Source organism: Natator depressus, chromosome 3 (genome assembly GCF_965152275.1).
Source record: "Natator depressus isolate rNatDep1 chromosome 3, rNatDep2.hap1, whole genome shotgun sequence".
In the NCBI taxonomy this organism is placed as follows: Eukaryota; Metazoa; Chordata; order Testudines; family Cheloniidae; genus Natator; species Natator depressus.
The window spans coordinates 158,273,853-158,296,669 of NC_134236.1; the positions used below are offsets into that span (position 1 = coordinate 158,273,853).

The 22,817-nt window shown below is 44.5% G+C and overlaps 1 protein-coding gene across 2 annotated transcripts in view; it reads right to left on the reverse strand.

Moving 5' to 3' along the window:
- The window catches only part of COQ8A (coenzyme Q8A), a 75,706-nt gene that overhangs the window by 32,926 nt on the left and 19,963 nt on the right, over positions 1–22,817 (reverse strand). For both annotated transcript variants that reach the window (XM_074949165.1, XM_074949166.1), the window contains exons 2-5: positions 22,397–22,591; positions 17,806–18,216; positions 16,473–16,539; positions 931–1,005 (exon numbers count right to left, since the gene is read on the reverse strand). In XM_074949165.1, the coding sequence (XP_074805266.1) occupies positions 931–1,005; positions 16,473–16,539; positions 17,806–18,216; positions 22,397–22,573 (730 nt within the window). In that variant the 5' untranslated portion in view covers positions 22,574–22,591. The remainder of the gene's footprint in view (positions 1–930; positions 1,006–16,472; positions 16,540–17,805; positions 18,217–22,396; positions 22,592–22,817) is intronic.

Below are 22,817 nucleotides of genomic sequence, written 5' to 3' on the forward strand. Positions count from 1 at the left end.
GATAGGAAACCCAACAAGAATATCTACCTAGCCACAAGCTCTGAGTAAGCTGCTTTTTTCCATAGAAGGAAAAAATATCATGTTCATATCTTCTGCACCTCAGTACTATGGATTGCACTAGCTGTTCCCTACCATCACGTGAGGCAGCAACTCTCCCAGCTAGATTACAGGTGCAGAAAAGCAGTAAACATGTTAATTCAGACCAATGCCAGTGGGCAAAGGAGACATACCCAGAAACAGCATCCCTTTTCTTAAATTTGGGGATGAGACAAGGAAGACAGGAGGAAATGCAAAGTCTGGTATAAACTTGCTTGTATGACACACAGCCCTTTCTTTGTGCATGTCTATAGAATAGTCAAGAGAAAGATACTGAAAGAAGTGAAATGCCAATTTAGTGTCTGAATAAATTATTTTCCCATGTTTTTTTATAGCAGTCATCACCTGAATATCAAATAGATAGAATATTGCTGAAGGTCAAGCAAGTCTTTATTACTTCAACCACTAACACCACATGGTTTCAGATATTAAGGCCTGGTCTACTCTCCATTTTTGTACTGGTATAAGTATTTCAGTCAGGGGTGTGTTTTTTCGGTTTTTTTAACCTGAATAGTTATATCAGAAGAGCTTACTCCCCTTTCCTTATGGAATAAGCTATATCAGTTGAAGCGCCTTTCCACCCATCTAGCTGTGTCCATACAAGGTAGGTTGGCAAAGCGGTACAACTTGTGTTTAGACAAACCTTATGAGGTTAAAAAGAAATTAACTCAACCAAAAGAAACTGGGGGGGAAAAAAAAACTCCACTCCTCACATACTGCATCAGTCACAGCCTTTACAGACCTCATGATTTTATTCTTCTACACAGTAGAGAATGCCTAAAAAGAGAAAGCAACTAGGTTTTCTGTTCAAAACAAGCACACCAGAGAGCTCACCATTGCGTTCTTCAGGTCTAAGGCTCTTCTTTGCAACTTCTGCCAAGGCCCCAATGCCAAGACCAAAAGCTAGTCCTTTAAAACAAGAGGAAAAAACAAACAAGTCAGTGGTTAATGAGCACAAAAATGCCATCTGTATATGCTTAAGCCATTTGATACATTCAGACGATACTGAGAGGGAGCTCTTTTGTAATCAGCCCCGACTGCATGGACTGCAGAAATATTAGCTTTCCCTACAGATAGGGGAGACAAGACTTTAGCATTTATAAATGTACAAAAGTAACTTGATTACAAGAGTCTGGCTTTTATGACAATATAAGCTAACAATTACCCACCCTTCTCCTAGGTCTCTTCATTCACTCTGGCATGTCAGAGCTATATTATTATTGACTTAAGAGTTCTAAGATACTCAGCTCACAAGCACGCTGCAGAAGAGTGAAGCAGTAGGGTTCCACACTCCAGTTGTGGCTAGGCTTTAAAACATCACCCTGGAGGAAGGCTATTTGAGAAGGTAGATTACAATACTGCTTTTGATAACAGTTCACATGCATCAAGGAAATTGCAAACGTTCAGACGCAGAGGTTCCTAGCGAAGTTTCAATAGTAACGGCAGAGGCTTAAGCCAAATCTACACAACAAGACAACCAATCACACTCAAACAGGTAGCAACATTGTTGGGTCTAAATGCCAATTGTGTCCAAGCCATCAACATGGTTTAACAAGGTCTGGCCTATGTTATGTAGGACAGTGGTTTTCAAACTGCGGGTTTTCAAACACAGGGGTCCTCGTGCTGCCCCCACCCCGAGCACTGGCTCCTGGCCAATGGGAGCTGCGGGGGTGGTGGCTGCAGGATAGAGCAGTGCAGAGCTGCTTTGGTACCTCTGCCTAGGAGCCGGACCTGCTGCTGGCTGTTTCTGGGGCACAGCAGAGTCTGCGATGCCAGGACAGGCAGGAAGCCTGCCTTAGCATCCCCTCTGTGTCACTGACTGGAAACCGCCCGAGATAAGCCTGCACCCCAACCCCTGCCCCAGCCCTGACCACCCCCATACCCAGAGCCCCCTTCTGCACCCAAACCCCTCATCCCCATCCCAGAGCCTGCACCCCCAGCCCAGAGCTCCCCCCGCACTCCAACCCCCTGCCCAAGCCCTGAGCCCCTCCCACACCCCAAACCCCTCATCCCCAGCTCTGCTGGGTCACAGGCATCAATAATTTTCTTCAACTGGGTCGCCAGAAAAAAAAGTTTGAAAACCACTGATGTAGGAGGTCATGCTACGATGTTCAGAGCAGTCCCTTCTGGGCCTTGGAATCTATGAATGCCACCTGCACTGTAATTGTCTCCTCAAGAGCTTGTGCAGCACTTAAATCAGTGCTCCCCCCCATAAGCTAAGGGGGACTTCAAGAGCTATGGTGATAACCGCACACTACCTTTGCTAGGGGTATAGGCTGGCTTCCTTCCTTCATTCTTTCAGATTGTAACATTTATTTTGCTGCGTAAATCGGGACTCCAATGGTATTAAGTTAACCAAGCCAGCCAGCCCTACATCCCAGCTCTGCAAATCAGAATATCCCAGAATGCACTGCCCCACATACTGCTAGCAGATGTTCCATATGCATGTCCTCCAAGGACTCTAGCCCCTGCTGAGCACCATGGGATAGTTTCCCATAATGCACTGATACAAAACAGCCAGACAACATACGTACAGACACACAAGGACAACTAATACGATTGTGCTGGGAGAAGGAGGGTACTTGTGTATCAAAAATAAAAAAGTTCTGTGGCACCAGTTTAACAAACATGGGCACAAACCAGCTGACACTCTTGGCATAAGGGGTCTCTCTCCTTCCTCCCAATTAATTCTAATTCCCTGCAAGATTTTAAACTGATATCATATGTACTCTCCACTTGGAACACAGCTCCACCTTTATCTCACACATTAACCTCTCCACAACCTAAATACCAGTGCAAGTTTAGGCATCGCCACAAGCAGCTCCAGTGACATTAGTGGCTTATTACTAAACATTAACCAGCAGTCACTATTTTTCTTTAACTGATTTCATTTCTGTTTACATATTTTATTCTGATAAGGCAGTTCACTTTCAAACTGAACTTTCAACCTCCTGTATTGAGATTTGATAATATATGAAGCACGTAAGTTAAATAATAAAACTCTGCACTTAATAGCATCTTTTAGAGGATCTCAACATGTTTTTAAAAAGGTAAGCATTTTGAAGCTATAAACAGTAATAAACTTCTCAGATAATTAGTTACAGGACAATAACCTTCCTCATGCTGAATAACTGTGTAGCCATAAAGCCTCAGCAGCTGATAGCAGGGAATAAAACCAAGGCTGTTTTGCTCCCACAACCAAACATACCCGACCAGGCACAACTTGACAATAAAGGTTAGAGCCTAAGTTCCCTGTAAGCTGCATGGCAGCGCAGCAGCCTATTTAGTACTGCGGAGGCGCTCAGGAAACCCGCCTGGCCAGGATCTGCCACAGCCAGGGGAGGGGCACCCCTCTTGCTCCCCCTCCCCAGCCCTGGCCCAGACCGGCCGCAGCTGAGGGAGAGGTGGGCTCCAGCCCTGAAGCTGCTGCAGCAGGGAGAGGTTCCTCTCCCCCCACAGTCCAGGTGCTGCTGTGGGGAGAGCTGGTGGGAGTCCTCTCTCCCTGCTGGAGCACCCTCCTGCACCCCAAACTCCTCATCCCCGGCCTTACCCCAGAACCCGCACCCCCAGCCCGGAGCCCCTTTCCACAATCCAAATCCCTTGCGCCCCCCCACCCCCAGGAATTTTATTATGTGCACCAATATGGAAGTGATGTGTCACATTTTTGCACCAATATGACACATCACTTCCATATTGGTGCACATAAAATTTATTCCATATAGGTGTGGGAAAAATTAGAGGGAACACTATTAGAGCCACTGAAGGACAACATGAAGACACTCAAACATGTCAGACTCCATCCAGTAGAGTGCAGACACTAGTGATGGGCAGAAAACAAGAATTCTATTTCATGAAAAATACTTGTTTCAGAATTTGTTTTCATTCCATACTGGAACAAGATGGAGACCTTTCAAAGTTTTTCCACAAGAGAAACCACAAACAAAAGACACCTCTGAATCAGAGAGAGCATGGACTCAAACCTGGGTCTCCCAACTACAGATGGAGGAATTTTTAGGAAAGGTTTTTTAAAAATCAGAAAATGCCAATTCATTGGGAAGGTTTCTGAGGTCCAAGACAAGAGGGAGTTATCGGCTATGGCCTCCTTCCCAACATGGACCTGAGAAACTTTCTTGATGAATCAGCATTTTCTGATTATAAAACCTTTCCTTGAAAAATTCCTCCTTCTCTAGGTGATACACCTAAAATAGCAAGCACTATATTACAGAACAGTACCAAGGAAAATGAATCAGACAGGAAGATTTAAAGAGAGCAAAAAGTCCTTACCAAAAGGCAATTTTCTAGGTTGTGAATGAGTGCTGATGTCAAGCTCCAAGATATAGCTCATTCAGCACCAGATCTGTTGGTAACACTCCCATTAAGAGCTCTGTTTTATTGTTATTGCAATTCTGAACTAGTTTGGCTCTAACTTGTCTCTACAGTATCCCACTCAAATGAAAGACTAGGGACCAGGTTCTATGTCAGTTACCAGTGTTAATCAGGAGCAATTCTAGCCCACAGAAGTATTTTTTGCTTTACAATAGTACAACTGAGATCAGAATCTGGCCTAGTGCTCTTCACCCCACACCCTAAAGAGTTTCTAATCTAAATTTTAAAAAGTACAACACAACAATTCACCCTGCGAAAAGGCTGCAAGGATTTACACTGTATAGAGCAAGGGATTAAAAAAAGAAAAGGAGTACTTGTGGCACCTTAGAGACTAACCAATTTAGTCTCTAAGGTACCACAAGTACCCCTTTTCTTTTTGCAAATACAGACTAACACGGCTGTTACTCTGAAACCAGGGATTAAAAAGGAGTTTATTAAAGGTAGCTCTTCTTAAATTGGAAAATTCTGTGGGATTTTCTAGCAGAAAACAACTAACAAGTGTCAGACAACCACCGCTCAAAACAGGAGAAGGAAAAAACAAAACACATAGGCTTAGGCAAGCTTAAGCCTTAGCTGTTCTTTCCAGCCTCTCCAGCCCCTAAAGACTTAAAGGCTATAAAAGCATTACTGTGGTGGTCTGAGCCTGACTGAGTTATTGTCCTATGAGCATTATACTGAAATTCAATGCAAAAACCCCACAGCAGGTCTGCTGATAAAATGAACTATTTGGAAATGTAACAGGGAATAAGACAATATACAAAACTGGTCTAAACACAGTGGGGAAGGGAAGAAAGTGCCCCTGGGGTGGGGGGATCCTGCTGCTTTGATTGTTGCTATACAGCAACAAAGTCTGCAAAGTCAGTAACTGACTGTACTGCAAACCCACTCCATTCATCAAGAAAGCAAACAAGCCAAGCAACCACCTAGTAAAAATATTTTAAATAACTTGAAGACTCGTATTCCCATGAAAGGCACATCAGGCAGTCCACTCCTCAAGACCTGGTGCCTTTCACTGGTCCTTGAGGCTTACACCATTTTTTTTTAAATCTTGAGTTTTCACAGTTTCATGTCTCTCTCTATTCCCCTTCCTGTGTTATTTACTGGAAAGTTGCAAAATTAAAAAATTAAGAGCACAGGCCTAATTCATCACTGGTGTGCAACTCCATTGACTACAACAGAATTACACTAGGGACTAGTTTGAGCTTTATTTTTAAAACACTACATTTCCTTTTTCACTAAACTCATTTAGCATTCATTGTTTACGGGCTCTTTAGGGTATTTCTTAGCTCACAACAAGGGTTATGGGGAACATGACCAAGCAAATATTGCAAATATTTGGGCTTGGCAGGATTTGATATAAACAGATAGATGTGGGTAAAGATCAGCTGACAGACTGAAATCGACAAAACGATATGGATCAGTAACAGTTGGTGGGAGTGCAGCCTCCCCTCCTTGCCCCTGAAGGGATCAGGTGTCACTGGCCTTGCTGCAGTGCAGAGTCCTTGCTATCATGGACCCACTCCCTCATTCATGTGATAGTTGGACTGCAATGGGCTCACAGAGCTTCTGCAGGGCCAGTGACAATGGATCCCTGCAGGCGCATGGCTACTGTCCTGGCCCAGCAGAACAGAGACCCCGCAGCCAGGACTGTGAGGACAAAGCGCCCACCACAGGGGAGGCCACCTTGGTGCTGAATGGCTAAGTCCTCCTCCTCCTCATGGCCCTAGGATTCTGCTCTACCATGCCAAGAGCGCAGGCTGCCCTTCCCCACCTTTCCCTACCCCTTGTGCCTGCAGGGATCTGATGTCACCAGCCAACTACAGAGAGCCTCTGCAGCTCCACCATGAAGGCCCTGCTCACTCACTCAGCAGCCAGGAGTGTGGGAGCCATCCCTGAGCAGGAACCGTTCAGCAGTACCCAGGGATGGCTCCCACCCTCCTCCTTGCATCCTGGCTGGGGGTCTCTGCTTTGCCATGCCCAAACCACAGCCTCCCCAACACCTTGCATCCCAGGTGTCTTGGGCCCCTTGGCCATACAGGGAGCCACTAGGAGCTGCCTGTACCCCGCTATCAACACTGCCCTAACCCCCAATCTTACACCCTACTTAATTTCCAGCAACTGTAAATATTAAAAAATAAAAATTTTATCTTAACAGTCACAATTAGGAAAAAATATTGAATCTTGCCAAGCCTACAAATACTGCATGGGATTGACTGATCAGACCTAACAAGACACTAATTTCAAGAAAATCTATTAATATTCGCTTTTCCAAACTTCTACATACCCACCCACCCCAAAGGCTGTGGTTTTAGACCTACACTACATGACTGTTTACCTCTGAATAGCTGGCAGCCTTCTATAACAAAATCCATACATTCCTGGGCTTATTTTCAGAGGTGCTGAGCATCCAGAGCTCCCAGTGAAGTCAACAGGAGCTGAAGCTGCTCAGCACCTCCGGGGAGGGGGGAGGGAAAAGAAAAAGATAGTTCGCTGGTGTCAAAATATGAAGTAAAAACGAGGAGTCCTTGTGGCACCTTATAGACTAACAAGTTTATTTGGGCATAAGCTTTCATGGGCTGGAACCCACTTCAGCAGATGCATGGAGTAGAAAATACAAGAGCAGGTATAAATACATGAAAAGTTGTGAATTGCCTTACCAAGTGTAAAAAGAAAAGGAGTACTTGTGGCACCTTAGAGACTAACAAATTTATTAGAGCATAAGCTTACATGAGCACAGCTCACTTCATTGGATGAATACAATGAAAAATATAGTGGGGAGATTTTATATACACAGAGAACATGAAACAATGGGTGTTACCATACTGACTAACAAGAGTGATCAGGAAAGGTGAGCTATTTCCTCTACAGCAAACAGGGAAATATTAAGAATGAGCTCTCAAAACTGGATACTCTCAAAAAACCAACCTTCCACACAAGCTTCCTTGTGGCTGGACTTTACAAAAACTAGACAAGCCATTTACAACACACACTTTGCTTCTCTACAAAAGAAAAAGGATACTAAACCATCTAAACTACTACATGCCAAGAGGGGGCACAAGAGCGGTTCCCTTAACCCACCCAGCAATATTGTTAATCTATCCAATAATACTCTTAGCCCAGCAGAAGAATCTGTCCTATCTCGGGGCCTCTCCTTCTGCCCCTCCACCCCCACGAGCATGATACAGTTCTGTGGTGACCTAGAATCCTATTTTTGACGTCTCCAACTCAAGGAATATTTCCAGCACGCCTCTGAACAACATACTAACCCACAGAGATTTTCCTACCAACACTACAAAAAGAAGGATTCTGGGTGGACTCCTCCTGAAGGTCGAAACAGACTGGACTTCTACATAGAGTGCTTCCGCCGACGTGCACAGGCTGAAATTGTGGAAAAGCAGCATCACTTGCCCCATAACCTCAGCTGTGCAGAACACAATGCCATCCACAGCCTCAGAAACAACTCTGACATAATCAAAAAGGCTGACAAAGGAGGTGCTGTCGTCATCATGAATAGGTCAGAATATGAACAAGAGGCTGCTAGGCAGCTCTCCAACACCACTTTCTACAAGCCATTACCCTCTGATCCCACTGAGGGTTACCAAAAGGAACTATACCATCTGCTCAAGAAACTCCCTGAAAAAGCACAAGATCAAATCCGCACAGACACACCCCTGGAGCCCTGACCTGAGGTATTCTATCTGCTACCCAAGATCCATAAACCTGGAAATCCTGGACGCCCCATCATCTCAGGCATTGGCACCCTGACAGCAGGATTGTCTGGCTATGTAGACTCCCTCCTCAGGTCCTACGCTACCAGCACTCCCAGCTATCTTCGAGACACCACTGACTTCCTGAGGAAACTACAATCCATCAGTGATCTTCCTGAAAACACCATCCTAGCCACTGTGGATGTAGAAGCCCTCTACACTAACATTCCACACAAAGATGGACTACAAGCGGTCAGAAACAGTATCCCCAATAACGTCACAGCAAACCTGCTGGCTGAACTTTGTGACTTTGTCCTCACCCGTAACTATTTCACATTTGGGGACAATGTATACCTTCAAATCAGCGGCACTGCTATGGGTACCCGCATGGCCCCACAGTATGCCAACATTTTTACAGCTGACTTAGAACAACGCTTCCTCAGCTCTTGTTCCCTAATGCACCTACTCTACTTGCACTACTTTGATGACATCATCATCTGGACCCATGGAAAAGAAGCCCTTGAGGAATTCCACCAGGATTTCAACAATTTCCATCCCACCATCAACCTCAGCCCGGACCAGTCCACACAAGAGATCCACTTCCTGGACACTACGGTGCTAATAAGCAATGGTCACATAACCACCACCCTATACCAGAAACCTACTGACCGCTATACTTACTTACATGCCTCCAGCTTTCATCCAGACCACACCACATGATCCATTGTCTACAGCCAAGCTCTACAATACAACCACATTTGCTCCAACCCCTCAGACAGAGACAAATACCTACAAGATCTCTACCAAGTGTTCTTACAACTACATTACCCACCTGCTGAAGTGAAGAAACAGATTGACAGAGCCCGAAGAGTACCCAGAAGTTACCAACTACAGGACAGGCCCAATAAAGAAAATAACAGAATGCAACTAGCCATCACCTTCAGCCCCCAACTAAAACCTCTCCATCGAATCAAGGATCTACAACCTATCCTGAAGCATGACACATCACTCTCACAGATCTTGGGAGATGGGCCAGTCCTTGCTTACAGACAACCCCCCAACCTGAAGCAAATACTCACCAGCAGCCACACACCAAAAACACCAACTCAGGAACCTATCCTTGCAACAAAGCCCGTTGCCAACTGTGCCCACGTATCTATTCAGGGGACACCATCATAGGGGCTAATCACATCAGCCACACCATCAGAGGCTCGTTCACCTGTGCATCTACCAATGTGGTATATGCCATCATGTGCCAGCAATGCCTCTCTGCCATGTACACTGGCCAAACTGGACAGTCTACGTAAAAGAATAAATGAACACAAATCAGATGTCAAGAATTATAACATTCAAAAACCAGTTGGAGAACACTTCAATCTCTTTGGTCACTTGATTACAGACCTAAAAGTGGCAATTCTTCAACAAAAAAACTTCAAAAACAGACTCCAACGAGAGACTGCTGAATTGGAATTAATTTGCAAACTGGGTACAATTAACTTAGGCTTGAATAAAGACTGGGAGTGGATGTGTCATTACACAAAGTAAAACTATTTCCCCTTGTTTATTTTCCCTCCCACTGTTCTTGTAAAGTGCTGGAAATGGCCCACCTTGATCATCACTACAAAAGGTTTCCCCCTCCACCGGGCTCTCCTGCTGGTAATAGCTCACCTTTCCTGATCACTCTTGTTACAGTCTGTATGGTAACACCCATGTTTCATGTTCTCTGTGTATATAAAATCTCCCGCTATATTTTCCACTGCATGCATCCAATGAAGTGAGCTGTAGCTCACAAAAGCTTATGCTCTAATAAATTTGTTGGTCTCTAAGATGCCACAAGTACTCCTTTTCTTTTTAGGGATACAGACTAACAGCTGCTACTCTGAAACTTACCAAGTGTGAGGTTAGTCTAACAAGACAATTCAATTGACAGCAGGATACCAAGGGAGGAAAAATAATTTTTGAAGTGGTAATGAGAGTGACCCATTTCAGACACTCATTACCACTTCAAAAATTATTTTTCCACCCTTGGTATCCCGCTGTCAATTGAACTGTCTCGTTAGACTAACCTCACACTTGGTAAGGCAATTCACATCTTTTCATGTATTTGTACCTGCGCCTGTATTTTCCGCTCCATGCATCTGCTGACGTGGGTTCTAGCCCATGAAAGCTTATGCCCAAATAAATTTGTTAGTCTCTAAGGTGCCACAAGGACTCCTCGTTGTTTTTGCTGATACAGACTAACGCAACTTCCACTCTGAAAAATATAAAGTGTAACTGTCAACTATGTTTTAGCCAGGCATATGGGTAATTTCAGGGCTACAGCCTACAGCTTTCTTTTCCACCAGTGTATTGTTTTAAACATTTGCCAGGTGTCTGCTAGTTCCCATTATGCTACAAACTGAAATCAAAACATGAGCCATCCTGAAAGCAGGTCTGTTCAAAAGGAATGCACTCACTGAGCAACTGACATAACAAAGCTGATGGATGCTTAACAGTTTGCTACTACTATGCACAGCTTGCCAAGCTCTGAAAGTGAAAGGTATTTTCCTCTCTAGCAGCATGTGCTCTGGGTATGGTCATGTTGTACACTGCAAGCATTATACAGTGTGCTGCAATGCAGGACAGATTGACCATCTGCGTGAGACAGCTTTGCACAGCACGAATCTAGCCACTGGCATTCATTCCTACTAGCTTCCTGAGCACTAAACTCACCCCCCAAAAATGTAAACAAAGTAATCATCAGTCCTGGAAATATCTGTATTACAATAAAAAGAACAGACCCCATATATTATGGTTGCACCTGTACTTTGTGGCAAGTTGCTCAGAAACTAATTACAGCTAGAATGACTCCACTGGACATTTCTAGCATTTAATAGCCTCAATAACACACTAAGCTCAGCAGAACCAATATATGTATAATGTATGCAAGGAGAGACCGAAGTTCAATGAAGGAATTTACTTATAGTCAGCATTAAATTCCAATTAGTTCATAGCGTTCTATGCACACACTGCAGGGAAGAATCCTCAAACTTTAAGGCAGTCTACACCTCTTCTCCCAGAAAGGCTGTGATTCCAGGCAAGCTCACAGCAACAGACCACGTACTTAACACCCTCTGTTACGGAAACCTCAAGTGTTCCCATTTCGGCACAAGGGCTCCAATAAGACAGCTGGAAGACCAGTATGTTCTCCAGAATATGTCCAACTTGTTCAAAAATTCACAAGGGTGAAAAGAAAGGCACCTGTCTGGTTTATTGTGGAAGAGACTAAAGAAAAGTGGCAGTTCCAACGGTACTCAGTTCAGTATACTCTAGGGCAGAGGTTCTCAACCCGCGGCCCAATCAGCACACAGCTGCAGCCTGTGAGACATATTCAGTGCCATACAAGTAGTATATAGTGTGGATGTGGCCCACATTTTATGTAGAGAGCTGCATAATGGTAAATAGGCTGAGAATCACTGCTCTAGGGAGAGTTGAAATCTAACCTAGGTTTTTACCTCCCCACCCATCTTTCCCTAATAAATCAGAAGTTTCCCCATCTCATAATAAAATGAGAACTAAACTGCTACTGTCCCTCCTCAAGAAAGTTAGAGAAAGGTCAAATGCCACTCTGTAGACTCCACATCTTTTTAATCCATATTCATCTCTCTAGCAGAAACCTATTAAAAAATATACTCTAAAAATTTCTTCCCCATCCCATATGCATCTTCAAATGAGATCATTGCCATGTAAAGACCTCTCTCAAAGTTCAGGGAGAACAAACAACTCAGAACTCATTGATAGTTTCCTTGCTTTTAGAATTCAGGTTAGACTCCAATGGACAAGACCAATGATCCTTCTATACAAGGATAGCAAAGCCACTACCACCGCTAAGTATTGTAACAGGCAGCTGATGGAACAGAAAAGGATCATATCCCAGTGCCAAGTGTTTTTGCCAGATCACTGCACTCTTGTTCTCACACAATCTTGATCGCTCAACATTCTAAGGAATATAAGAACAAAGTAGATGTGGTGTTATTTAATCTGTGAGGTATAGTCACCCTCGGGCTTCCCCTTCACTGTTCAACATTTTGTCTCTCCTGCCCTGCCTCTGTTCTGCAGCATAGCTCAGACTCCTTTCTGCAGCAGTTCCCAACCGCTAGCAGTGTAACTGGTACCTCTCTTTAGATCACCCCAGGTGCAGTCTTCCTGTCTCTAGCACATCTTCTATTGAGAGTGCAAGCTGAAAGGAAATGTAGAGGGAGACAACACTATGTAGCTACAGGAACTCTTCAGCAGATCTATTAGTCTGAGCTCTGAAGTGGGGCATTTATTTTGCCTCATGCTTACTCTGCCTTCTTTGAGAGGAAAGCTAGTCTACTGGACGGGGCACTGGTCTAGGACTCTCAGCAGAGTTCTATTTCCATCTCAGTCACAGACTTCCTCTGCGACTTTGCACAAATCACTTAATGTGCCCTGTGCCTTAGCTCCTTGCATATAAAAACAGGAGTAATACTTCTCACAACACTCCTGTGAGACAGGAGATGACATCCAGAAGACTTGTGAGGTATCCAGTACTAGTGATGAAGGCTATGTAAGACCTTTGCTGCCCTCTCCTCAAAGGCTAGTAATAGCCATTCAGAACCTCCATAGAGACAGGGGCATGTGCAAGGAGATGGGAGCAGCTACTGTGGGCCTCCTTTGCTGACCTCAGCTATTGGTGAAGGTTTAGTGCAGGGGTCAACAATTTTTTGTCAAGGTCCAAATTTCTTGGTCAAGATATAGTCAAGGTCCAGACTCCAGAGAAAATATGAAAACAACAATGATAATAAGTAAATAAAAAGATTCCACGGTCCATTCAAAAGCTTCTGGCAGTCCAGATTTGGCCTGCTGTCCGCATATTGAGTACCCCTGGTTTAGTGGGTCACACTTAATTCTCTGAACAGCAGACAGGCTGACCTGGCTTGCCACTTCTGCCTGGTTCTGCTCTGTGAATACTACAATTCCTGCAGAAGGCCATCTACAGTTTGGAGCCGACGTGGCATTTACAAGCAAGGCAAAAGTGAACAGCGGATCATGCCCTAAGCTGGTCATGTCTTCTTGAAGAAAACTCCTAATCAGGACAACTAACAAGTCTTTACCTATATCTTTTTTTTAAAAAGCCTATATTTGTAACAGACACATTAGTAGGTGAACAGTTTTCCCTACTGATTTTACCCTGGATCAGCAGTGACTGTTTTGCCGTCTTACTGGCAGCTGCCCCTTACTTAAGACCTGTGTTACTGCACAGATATTAAATAGGAGCATACACAGATCTGAGAAACATGACTGGCTCTAGCCAGTTAATAAGCTCTCTATTTGTTATCTACTCCTGCCACAACTCCCATACACAAAGCCACATGCTGTACCAATTCTCTTAAGCAACTGAGGGACAATTTCAAAGTGAAGAGATTCTTCAGCTCACAACAGTTTCAATGGAAACTGTAAGCATTCAGCACCTCCAATAACTAGACCCTGAGCTTTGAAGTTACTGTGATTACTGCTGCGGAGCAGCTCAAGGAATCTCACATGGTGCTGTGTACATAGCACCAGAGTTTTAAAATGTAGTATTAAGTTTTAATTAGAAGAGGGCATTCACCTCATCAGATTAAAGCAAGCCAAGTAAGACCATTGTCTAGAGTTACCAGACATGGATTTACAGTATACTGTTTTTATTATTAAGTACATGTGCAGGCCAAAAACAGTTCTAAACTTAGAGTAAATAATGTACAGAAGCTGCTTTTAACTGTAAACGGAGCCACGTCTCCACACATAACAGACCTCACACTTGCCTGAAGTATTCTGAAGTTAGTTATATCTCTCAAGCCAGCCAATACCCAGGTCCTTTAATTAAAGAGCTTTCCCTCTTACTCCAGATGATCCATCATTCCCCTGATTCTGATTCACTACTTCAGAGGAGAAAGACCCTTTCAAACATTAGTCATCCCACCCAGCCACCAAAGGAGAGGCTTTGGTACTGAATCAACCCACCTGAGGCTTGACACCTATTAGAGGCTAACAAGATCATACTTCTCTCCCTATTGTTGCAGAAAAGGCTCATCAGTTCCTGACACTATCAAGGAAGAAGGCATGAACCTGGGGAAACTGAACAAAACCCCCTCTGTTCCTTCATCAAGATCCAAAAAAGCAAACCAGGAACCAAGAACAGGCTGAAAGCAACAGCCCAGCTGTTCTTGACCTCAATTTCAAGCACCTCAGAAAAGAGAGAGTGATGTATGGAGAAGAATGTTTTCCAAATGGCCCTGGCTGTAAACAACGTATTCCCCACCCCCACTCTTTTATTAATTATTATTATTATTATTTATTATTAAAGAAGTTTCACTTCTCTCCTCCCCACCCTCTCAGGGTAACTTTCCAGCTTGAAGCAGGAGTCAGCCATTCCTCATGAGACAGTCTTGGATGCAAAGAACTGGAGCTGTATGCCTACAGTACTGAAAGTCCAGAGACAGACAGCATGGACAGTTGCCATTTCACATCAAGCAGCTGTCAGCAGGCAGCTAGGATAAATCTGGTTATGTGGAAAATGAACAGACAGCAGTAATGCAACATGCTTTCCTCAAAACATGGCTTAGGGTGCAAGAAGCACCAATGTCAGTGCTTCAAATCTGAGGAGGCTTGTATGCTCTCAGAGCTTCAAAAAAAATTGTTTTTAAAGAGATGCTGTTATTCCAAGAAGTGGATCGTGATGCATTGTCCTCTTTATGCGGCAGAGCAGAATGAGGTGGGTAAGAAACCCTGCACTGAAATGCAGAGTTCAGATTCCCTGAAGGTGGTAGGAGTCTTCTCCCCGCATTCTGCAATTTAAGCGTTGCTTATCCTAAGCAAAGCTACACTGTAAGGAACTGTTCCTTTCCAGCTCTTTCCAGCAAGCATATTACGCAACTCTCCAATATAAGTAGGCTAAGGAAATACTCCTGTACACTGGCAGGTCTGAACAGTATTGGGCAGACCACCTCACGGTATTAAATATTTGGGGATGTCTAGATTGTGTGTTTCAAGCAGATTTTGTGAAGTCCTGACACATGTGAAGACAGGTGCTAAAATCACTACTTGAGAGAAAACTCACAATGTAATTATGCTGCATTTACCTGTAAACAATATGATCACATCTAAGCAAAATGAAAAAAAAGGCTGCAAGTTTAATGATTATAGAATAGGAGACTGGGAATCATGCACTTCCATGAGCGTTTTCCCATTTATAATCTGGGTGTAATACTTCCCTTAGCTCACAGAGATACTGTGTAGTTTCATGAACATTTGTTATGCCCTTTGAAATCCTCAGATGCAACGTGTTATGCAAGTGCCAGCTATTACTGCTATAAAGAGGTCTATCTTAAAAAGCACCAATTCTTTCAGTATGAGCCCAATCCTGCAAGCAATTCATGCACAGAAATCCCACTGATTTCAATGAGAATTCTTCACAAAGAAAGCTTGTAGGATCAGGCCCTTCATACTTTCCAATTAGAAAGTACTTTACTAATGAGATAAATACATTGTCCATGTCTGTTCTGCAGATAAATTCCCCACCCTCCACCAGAATAATACATTTCATAACATCTGGCCACCAGTCAAGTGAACAGTATGGATCAGTTCAAACTAAGGCAAGCTACTGTAGAGTACTTCATGCTGTTAAAGTAACCAGAGGAAGGATTCCCTCAAAAAAAAAAAAAATGGATGCAAGTCTGCAGGAGCAGAGGCATTTTTATTGGCTAACAGGTAACTAAACAAAAAACAGAAAGGTGAAGAAACAGAGTATTACCAAGAAGAGTAGCAGCACCCTACCAAATCCTCCACACAGAACTTCTAAGACTAGCATGTGTTTCCACTAGAGGCAGACTGCTGCATGGTAGCCAGAGAATACAGGAGAGAACAAAGTGACAGAGCCAGGTCTGAGAACATGCACATAACAACTTTGGGGGTTTGGCCTCTGCAACGCGTCCCACTGCACGTGGGTCAGATTCATCCTTGCTCCAACTCCACTCAGTGGAGGAGATCAGTGGAGGAGATCTGTAACCATAATAAAGCAGCATGAGCTTAGCATTGATCCAAACCACCCATTTGTAGTAAGGCACATGCTAATGGAGTCCTTAACTAGAACAGAAGTGGTTAGTGTTCATTACTGCAGCACTCAGCTCTTCCCTGATGCCTCACCGTCAGCACCCTCATGGCCATTGACTAATACAAAAAATACATGCACAAGTGCCAGCCCCTCACCTCCATTCTCTCTCTCACACACACACCCCTCACCTCCAAAGTTAGCGAGTCTCCCAAGCCTTGTGACTGGCACCTTCCGCTCTCGGGCCCGTTCACTGAGCTGCATGATTGGGAGAAAAAAAAAAATCCACAGTGAAACTCAGCTAGGAGAGGTTGATGCTACCAAAGAAAATAAGAACATAACTTATTTGATGCCTGAAAACCTTCACCGTGCTAGAAATCAGCATCCCACAAATTCCACTCTAGGTATTTCTAGGGCACTGGTCCCTATAGCCTCTAGAAGCTCATGTTTTTCCAAGTGAACACAATGTATCATGCAAACTGTAAACTGAAGCAAACACTGAACATCTCCAGTGACAAATACTGGGGGAGCCACAGAGAGGGAAGCAAGAGGGATAAAAGGGTTTGTGTTCATGTCTAAATAGCCCATGTCTATAGCTAACAAGGCAGCCCTTTGACCTACGTGATATAGTAGGGTCCATAAAACCAACACACCTTGCATTAGTGAAATTAGCGCTCCTGAAAGTTACCATGTTCACAGCACTATAGACTACTCCTCCAGTTACAAGTGTAGTACAAGCACAAGCGGGTTTACTAAAAGCAGCCCAGTGGGTTAAATGAACTGCAAACCCTGGAAACATCTGGAGTGGGTTTGGAGAAGGAGAGAGCCAGACCAATGATGGCAAATCTCTTTGCTGTGCACTCTCTCATTCCACTATAGTCTCTCCTCCCTCTTTCACATGAGCGCATGGTGACCCGGTCAGTATTTGCAAGATTATGCCACTCCTAGGTATGTTTATACTCTGGGGTAGAAGTGCAAGCTTCCCATATGCTATCCTATGGGCAAGCCTGACCTGGAGGGATCACACTCTCAGTTCAGAGGTTTTCAGCATATACTGCCCACTCAATCTTTCACACCCCTACTGAGATTGCCATCTAGCCAGTACAGTCCCCTCCAGACCAGAATGGATTTTTTCAGAGGACATTCCTTGCACTGCCAAAGCCTACAGCTGTCTGCACCTGTTCCATGTCTCAGTCTGCAAACTAAGAGTAAATATAGACCCTTAACTATCCTAAGCATGCAGTGGCACACATAAGACAGGTGAGCAGCTGTTAGTAGAGAACAATTCTAATTTCACATACACATTTTAACCATCCTCTGACAGAAGATGAATTGGGGGGCGGGAGGGATGTGACAGAACAACATTGCATAGACTGCAATTAAAAACAAAAACAGATACCATCCCCCTTCCCACCCACGTAGCAATAAGCCAAATTCAAAGGAGGAGAAGCGGTAGGAGAGGGTGAGAAAGGATGATTGTGTGGCTAAAGCAGAGGACTGGAAATCATTAATAAAAACACATACCATTTGTTTGTGAGGTTTGTGTTCTGGATCGGTTTTGGCCTGCCTGGCTTTATCAATATCTTCAGCTGTTAGCCCACTGACAGAGGAATGGTCCTGGTGAAAAGCCCTGTTTTGCCCAAAAGTAGCAGCAAAAGGATTTCCAGGGTCCCTAAAGCCTCCAAATAGCTTTGCATTCACTTTGGCAGAGAAGGGAATCTGCCCTGGGCTTGCATCTCCAATCTCGCTGAAATTTCTAAAAGGTCCGTTTGTGGCATAGCTGTAAGCTGGACCCTCTGTACCACTACCTTTGTCGGGCTGACGTGGAGATGAGAAGTCCTTTGTAGCATTTGACGACTCTGGCCCCGAGAAATTGTAATCACTCCCAAAATCCTCACCGAGATCAGTTAAGTTTTCTTGCTGTTTACCCAGATCCTGCAAGTAACATTGGAATATGTCAGAAATCAGAAATTTAAAAAAACCCACAGGACACCAAACAAAGATCCTCTCACCTGTGAGTGTAACTAGGTCGTACTGATTTCAAGGGGAGGTACTCCTAGGTATATCCAGTCAATCCCACATCATACACACAGTCTGGGTACATGGGAAGGTACAAGAATTCTGGAGACCATTTATATTGAACACAGTACTTTACTACAGCGATGGGTTCTATAGACCTGATGACAGAAATTATCTGCTATCATCCCTCCCCTGGTACTCCCTCACACATCACTGAAGACTTCAGTTTTTATCCTTCTTGCACTCTTCCCCATTATTCATAGTTTAGGTATTTTTACACCTTAAACTCTTTCAGAAGTGCTAATTGAATGTCTAATCATAGAGCAATTTAGCTTAGCCCCACGAACAAAAGAAAATAGTATTTCTTTAACCAGCCAACAAGTTATTATAGTATTTGTACATTTCATTGCGAGCATGATTATTTTGTGCTTAAAGCAAGGGTGTGACCTCACAGCTAAGTTCAATGTGAGGTGTTGCCAGGCAAACTTTTCCAACCTAGCTCTACCAACGCACTTGGGTCCTGTCTTGTGATACCTACCTTGCTATTCCAGGTATCTGCGAATACCGCAAACTGATTGGCAGCATCAAAGCAAGAAACAGAGTGTTAATGAACTGTCTAGTGCCCTTGGGACTCCCGTTACCTGCCTCAGTCATAAATAGACCCTGTTGGTGCTGCTGAGAACTGCAACCAAATCAATGTTTTAATCATTATACAGTCAGGCAGACAGCAGCATATTCTAGGCTCTTACCCAAATGCTAATTATTTGAGGAAGAAATGCAGGACATAGCCCTTCCTGTTATGCAGGCAGGTCTCATGCAATTTCCAGCACCAACATTTGGGGGGGGGGGGGGGGGATATCTCTGCAGGTTTAATCAGTGCAGCAGCAGCAACCCACCTCCCACCAGGGTGTGAAGTGAGCGAATTTCTTCTCTTCGTACTTAAGTCTTAAATAGTCAGTATTTGGCAAGGGATGGAGAGAGTTTCATTTACTGCAGAAGGTTCTTTTTTCCATCTAGTAATATACATTCTCTTCTTCAGACAAGCCCCAGACTGCCGACACATTCTTATACTCTTGTTTTGGCTGCAGCTACTAATACAATGATTCAGACAGCGAGCTGTATTTCAAGTCTATAAATACGATCTTCCACTTTTGCAGAGAAGTGCATAAAAAAATGCTATAGAAATTTGCCATGGTTTGAGCAGAGCTCTCCCTAATTCTCTCCTGCCAAAGCTGATCAGAACACAAAGTACTGCCGTATTAGACCCTGGGACCAGAGAGATTGAAGAAAAGTTTTAAAATAAATATTGCAAACCTGGGATGGCAAAAGGAAAAACTAAGATTAAGGTAACGGCAGCCAAAAAGTTATTGCCACAAGCACCAACAACCAGATACACTTAGGGGGCTCTGCAGGTCATCAAAATCATGGCAAACTTCAACCAAAAATGACAGATTCATGGATTTTAAGGCCAGAAGGGACCATTATTATGAATGATCATGTACTCAGGTGTCCTGTGTAATGCAGGCCATAGAATCTCATCCAGTAATTACAGCATCGTGCCCATAACTTGTGTTTCAGCTATAACACATCTTTTAGAAAGACATGCAAGTTTTGATTTAAAGACTCATGTCCTCCCAGGGCACTAAGCACCAGATTTTCAAGAGATGTCAGCACCCTAGGTGTGGAGCACTTATGTAAGTCTGGCCATAAGGATCACAATAGGAGCTCTTGAACATTTTTGAAAATCTGGCCTTTATTTAGGCTCCTATATGGGAAAATGGCACCTTTGAAATTCCAGCCCAATTGTGGGCACTGAACACTTAAAAATCTGGCCCTGAATTCTTCAGAAAATACTACCTGCCATGGGGTATGGCAGACGAGTTGCAAAGCAGCAGAATTCCACAGAGGAAACAAGAACTGGCTAAGTGCAAAGGTAGAAAGAAAATTCACCTTATACAAGTCCATTCTCACAGCCAAATGAGAGGGGTAACCATTGGCAACCGAAGTTTGTAAATATCTAAGCTGCTGACCTTTTCCCTTTTCAATCTTAGCCTGACCTTAACTCTTGACAAGAAAGCTTTCAGTCCATAATCGGAATTCCCAGGCATTACCACAATACAAATAAGTTATCTGACGAAACAAAAAATTCCTACTGGATATTTATCCTAATGGAGAACATGATCTCCCATTTGCTTTGTGTTTTCATACCACAGTCTCAAGAGTCCTCTAAACCTTAAATCCTCAGCCTCACCTCACAACTCTCTCCTGGAAAAACAAAAAAGCAGCCATGAAAAGCAGGCCTCCCAGGTATGCCTTCGCACTTGGAACGCACCATGCTGCCCTTTTGTGCTTGAATCTCAGTACCTTGCCTGCTCACAAGAGCATTGCTCTCAAAGGACTTCACAGTGCATAACTCATCCATATGTCAATCCCTTCACCTGTGCACAGAAACAGGAAGATGTCTGCCCATTCCATTCACCCAACTGAAAGACAGGTAACCCAAGCACTCTGGTCTGGTTGTGGGTGAGTCAGTCAAAGATGCTGTATTTCAAGAATACTGAAGAATGAGGGTTTTAAAAAGAAAAAAGATCCCCCACCCAAACTGTAGAATCAGTTTTGACAATATTGATTTAAGATAATTTTTTTCAATATTCTACAAGCTATCACCTGAATTTTCATGGTGTAGCATTAACAATCCATGCCTCAGAATACCAGCAGACCTTGTCTATTGTCTCAGCATCCTGCAGTAGCTGGGAGGACCCTATGTTACTCCTAGGGGAATTCTGTGCAGAATTTATGTCCCCTTTCTTTGCTTCCCAGCAGAAAAATGACTGACAGGGAAGCAAAGGGAAAATCACAGAAGCGGTCATGCAATCCTCCACGGCAGTATGTTTTGGGTGACTAGGGCAGCCATCAGAGCGGTAAATCACTGTGGGGCAGGAGTCAGGACAAGGGAAGACCAGCTGGTGGCTCCTCCATGCACTGGGCTCAGCTGCTAGTCGTGGCTGGGCTAGGGAGGATGGGACTTCCTCATCCCCTGCACAGCATCTGGGGCAGAATCAAACCCACCTACAGATTTCTCCCCTGGCTGCAGGAAGCTCTGCAAACCCCCTCCCTCCCGCCCCCCTCCGATCACTCCTCAGCTGCAGGGGAAGGGATCCCTGTACAGGGAGCTACTCCTGCATCTGCCCAACCCCATGTACATCCGCCCAACCCCATGTACATCCAGACCCTCCCGCCGAGCCTCACCCTCCCCCGGCAATCAAATCAACCCATAAGCCCCACTCTTCCTGCACCTAGACCACTCTGACAAGCCTCCCGTACCCGAGCCCCACCAAGCCCCAACCAGCTGCATCTGGATCCCCGTCCCACTGAGCCCTACTCCCCCAGCATCTGAACACCATCACTGAGCCCTTCACACACAGACCCCCGTGCCAAGCTCTATCCCTCCCACCCCACCCAGACCTTCCCTGCTGAGCCCCAACCACCTTCACCTGGACTCCCCTGCAGAATCCCATTACCATTGCACCCAGAACCCCACCCCGCAACAAGCACCTGTGCATCCAAGATTCCCCCACACACCTCCAAATCTCCCACTGAGCTGCCTGCACCCAGACTGCCCCACACAGATCCCTCTTAACCCACACCAAGCTAGTCCACACTTGGATCCTGTTTTGCTGAGCCTGCCTGTCCACACAGAGGGGCAGGGCTCTGGGGTGTTTCTGGGGCAGGCCCAATCCTTGTACTTTGTCAGGGTTTGGTGCAGCCTCACCACTGAGTCTTGTCTCAGGGGGGAGCTGCACAGTGGCCTGTGCTCCCCAGTACCATGCTGGAGCCTCCACATTTATTTGACAAATAAAATTTGCAAAATTTTAAAATATTGTGAGCAGAATTTTTTTTTTTTTTTTTTTTGGGTGCAGAATGCCCTCAGGAGCACTATGTGCAGAGAACCACCCATTACCTCTTAGACACAGATGACCCCTTTCACAGACAAGTAACATACAACCTATGGGAGAAAGATGCCTTACTCCTGGGAAATGGCACATGCGCGCGCACACACACGCACACACACACACACACACAAAGTTTTCCTTACCTGCATCTTTCCCATGGCAGCACTGAATTGCTCTTCAACAGTGGTCTGAAAGGTCCTTGCAACGATAACTGCATCGCCACCAACAACTGCTTGCCGCAGCTGTCCTGCCTGGGTTTCTATAATGGCCTTACCGAGCTTAGCCAAGCCTCTGATCAGCATGATGGCATCACCTGCCATGACTGACCCCTTTCAGCGCTGAAAAACACAGAGAATCATGGAATATAGCAACAGTAAGAGAAAATCAACTACTTATCAAACTGCTCATGAGAGTCAATGTCATGTTCCAATTGATATTCCTTGGGGGACTCTGCACCTGCAGAAAACACCCCTCCCACCCTCTGCAGAATTCTTGTGCTTCCCTGCAGAAAATGGCAAGTAAGCTTGGGGTGGGGGGGGGTGTTGATGAAAAGGCATGGGGGGC